Source organism: Priapulus caudatus, unplaced genomic scaffold, assembly GCF_000485595.1.
Source record: "Priapulus caudatus unplaced genomic scaffold, Priapulus_caudatus-5.0.1 Scaffold5060, whole genome shotgun sequence".
NCBI classification, from domain to species: domain Eukaryota; kingdom Metazoa; phylum Priapulida; class Priapulimorpha; order Priapulimorphida; family Priapulidae; genus Priapulus; species Priapulus caudatus.
Window position 1 is genome coordinate 4,556 of NW_014582121.1, and position 4,055 is coordinate 8,610.

General features: G+C 40.5%; 1 protein-coding gene across 1 annotated transcript; it reads left to right on the forward strand.

Moving 5' to 3' along the window:
• Positions 1 to 916: 916 nt before the first annotated feature.
• Positions 917 to 3,670, forward strand: LOC106819905. Its single transcript, XM_014824480.1, has 2 exons — positions 917 to 1,212; positions 3,483 to 3,670. The coding sequence occupies exons 1-2, from the start codon at positions 954 to 956 to the stop codon at positions 3,668 to 3,670; spliced, it is 447 nt and encodes a 148-aa protein (XP_014679966.1). The 5' UTR covers positions 917 to 953.
• The last annotated feature ends 385 nt before the right edge of the window (positions 3,671 to 4,055 follow it).

Below are 4,055 nucleotides of genomic sequence, written 5' to 3' on the forward strand. Positions count from 1 at the left end.
ATATATATATATATGGACGCATTAAAATTTTATGGTACGTTTACATGTAGCTATGTATGCGTGTCTGTAAAGACATTTTGAATTGTCACCTTAATTTACGTAAATATCAAAGGTATTATGTTAAGGCTTATCTGTATTTAAGTGAATATGTAACAGCATACTTACCTGTATTAAAGTCAATACATAAAGAGAACTATGTATATATGTCTGTTTGTTGTATGTTATCAAGCGTATATAATAGTCTCCACCACCACCAATAAATGGCGGAATGCATAGACATAGTCCGTTTTTGTAGTACTGTAGTATAGATATTATCAAGGGTTAATAATGACAAATTTTGTCAATTTCGTTAAATTTGTCATTTATATTATATAATATTATATATGTAATATTATGATATTATATAATATATATATATATGCGTAGGCCTATATAGCTATGCATAAAATTATATGTGCGGGCGGGCGGGCGTGCGTGCGTGTATGTGCGCATGTACATGCCATTCAATAAAAACACGAGTTTTGATTTACTAATGATATTATCAGAAGTAAATAACCACACATTATTAGTTTTGTGATTATTTAATTACTCCTGATAATTACTATAATTAGCAGTGGCAGTCTTTGTTTCTGTCATTCTGTCAACTCTCTCCCGATCCTCTTTGGTAAATTGCAAATTTGAGGCTTTTTCTACTGCGATCCACATTGTTGATCTGTCTACCTGATCAACCTGTGTCTTTCCGTCTTCGATATAGTCCATTGGACCATAGAATTTAAGACTATTATTTACGACTACGAGGTTACGAGGGGATATTATAATAATCATGTAATTTTGTGGCTGAGAGTTCATATCAAAACGCAAATCGCTAACAGCGCCACCGCTGTGCGATCCCAGCATGCTGCAGTCGACCATTATCGAAGCTGCCATATTTGTGATCGAGCGAAAAATCTTGAATGATACAAATGTTCAAGAAAACGCGCAGAAAATTTCGACAGCGAGTCGCGAGGAGCGACTCGGACGAGGAAAACCACACGAAGAATGAAGAGGCGAACGAGACGAAGGAAGAACAGCCGGAGATTCCCGGAGTTGAGGTGACGGCGCCCTCCGAAACGCCAGCGAAGGAGAAAAAACGTCGAGACAGGTTGAAAAAACACGAGCAACAGGCAGCGTCACCGCGGCCCTTAGTCTCGTTCGAACCGCACGACGAAGAAGGTAGATGCTTTGTGTGTGTGTTGAATTGCGTCTATTTTGCGTAATTGTCAACCCATAAATTGGAGGTAATATCAAGGGTGAGTAGGGCCTAATGACAAATTTGCATGACAATGCAATTTTAATTTGTAAATAATAGTATTAATAGTAATACCATATACTGTAAATTGACAATTGTAACTTGTAATTGAATTGTAACTTGTAATTGAATTGTAATTTGTAATTGTAAATTGACAATTGCAATTGACAATTTGTCATTATTCACCCCTGTTATTGTCAATGTGTAGGTTAGCCGTTAGGTAACTGACAAATGTTGTCATCGCCAAGGTTCGGAGAAAGTGTGGCCCACAACATAGCTGACCCACATGGACATGTATATATATATACGACGTGGATATTCGTCCGAGCATCGGACACCTGTTCGTATGTCACTATGTGCTATTCGTCCGAGCAGTTGTTGCGCATGCGCTGTTCATGTTGCATGCCGCAGGTGCACGGCACGAGTGCCGGAGGTAGGAAGTGTGAAGGGGGTGTCTGGGGGGTCCCCCCCCAGAATGCTATTTACCCTTTAGATTTATAATTTTTTGCCCTTTAGGCTGGGGGCCCGTAGCGTTTTGCTACGGCAGCCCTACGGCTGTGACGCCCCTGCATACATGCGTTGCGTATGTGGTTATACACCATAGATAGTGTTTGGTACTATCACTCGCATATATAAGAGAACCGAGTCGGTTTATAGTTAGTGTTAGGGTTAGGGTTGGGTTTAGGATTAGGTTTAGGGTTAGGTAGTATGCGCCTCCCTAGACTAGCATTATATTACATTTATGTTATACAACATGAACAGCACATGCGCAACAACTGCCCGGACGAATAGCCCATATGAACAGGTGTCCGATGCTTGGACGAATATCCACGTCCATATATATATATATATATATATAGTCTATAGATAACATAGAATCTGGGTCATGTATCTTGCCATGACCCAAAAGTGTCTCGTTCGGGACACACGATGATGATGTGATTCGGATGATTTTTTGTGTTTTCTTAATCTTGCGTGGTTATCAACGCATAGATTTCATTAAACCGACCAGGCTCTCCGACTGTTACACGGCGTAGGAGCCTGACACCCTTCCATACGAAATGCCTGGTTGCTTGAAAACAAACTCCGAATTTCGTAAATAAAACGTATTACCACATTTGACCTCACCTGTTACATGTTGCAACTATTGCTACACTTCTTAATTACTATTTACCTCGAAATACATGTTAAAATAAGATAATTTCGAACAGCTTTACTTTTGAACGTTTGACAAACGCCATACTGGATGTTCTTATGTCTCTTTTTGTAGCTGTTTGTACGTTTGTACTTGTATTTTTTGGTACGTATGATGGGATATCTATGGGAAAATGGCAGCGTTTTTTGAGTTAAATTATCTTATCAATTTATAAATAATTACTCGCTGACACGTAAATACATGCTCAGTGATAGCGCACATATAATAAATCGAGGCGTGGAAGTACAGAGAAGCTGTAAGAATCATAAAAAGTTAGATAATTTTACGTTTAATAGCAGCGCACGTCATGCCGAACAATATTCTATTGCGTCGGCTTGTGACCCTCTCGCCAACGTAGTGTTAAGCGAGAAGGGAACTTGTGGTTAAGATTTCATGTGATATGAAATATGCGGCTAGTCTAACAAGCAAGGCCCAGTACACAGTGAAAGCATGACAAGCCCACGTTTGCATTCGTGATTCTTGTTGTGTTGTCGGATCAACCAGTTTGGGCCATAATAAAAATATTGTTTGTTTGCCCTCACCCGACCAACCCGCCAAAAAGGGGCAGAATTTTTTTATTGGTCTTTCCCATTCTTTTTTTTTACAATTTGTATCACTGTACATTATATAAATCTGTAGGCAATACATTATATGTACCAACTACCAAGCAAAACAAACATTCAACATAAAAGGTATCTCCACAGAAGCACACCCGAGCATGTAGACACCATGCTGAATTTGTAAAAAAGACCCCCCTCAAAAAAGAAGAAGTCTACCTACTAAAACCTATACTACTAGAAGTATACCTACCCAAACTTTTTAGCCTGGGTCGGGTGAGGGCGAACAAAGATTTTTTTAATTGTGGCCAAATGTGTTTTCGGAAATGTGCTATAGATATTGTTACAGGAAGCAGGCAGCGGCAAGTATCGTCGCTGACGTTGTTTCCGCGATTTTTCTCTCAAACTAATCTCCTGTTTCGTGTGCGGTCGTTCCTCATAGAGGGCGAAGTTTTCAAGGTCAGGAAGTCGAGCACGAGTCGACGAATCGCGAAGCAGCTACGGCGGGAGAAGTGCGACATTGAACCGCAAGACGATGCGGGCGGACAGGACGACGCGGCGGCGGAGTCGCCACCACCAGGGGAATACTCTGATGTTAAGATCAAAGTGGGTTATTTAGGCACGTTTTGATGTTGAAATCATTTGTCGTTCGTTAAATTAGTTTTACTTTGACATGCATCTTTCCCTCCCCCTTCTTTCCCCCGTTCTTCCCCCTGTCGCCGCATAATCTGTCTGTTTGATCAACTTGTCTTCGATCCGTCTTCGATGTAGTATCTTGGACTTTGAAGACTATTATTTATGAGATCGCCTTGAGCTGTATGGTGGTTCGTGGCGGCCATTTTGTAAAAAGCCATTGAGTTGGCGTGTGACTCTGTGGCGCGTAAAATTACATTTTGTTTCCCTTAGACCATGCTGGCAGCTGAGATTGTAGCACGTGTTGAGTAGATTGTGATTGATATATTAGTTAGGGGTGAGTATTGCGACCAAAAACCGTATTGCAATATATTGCAATACG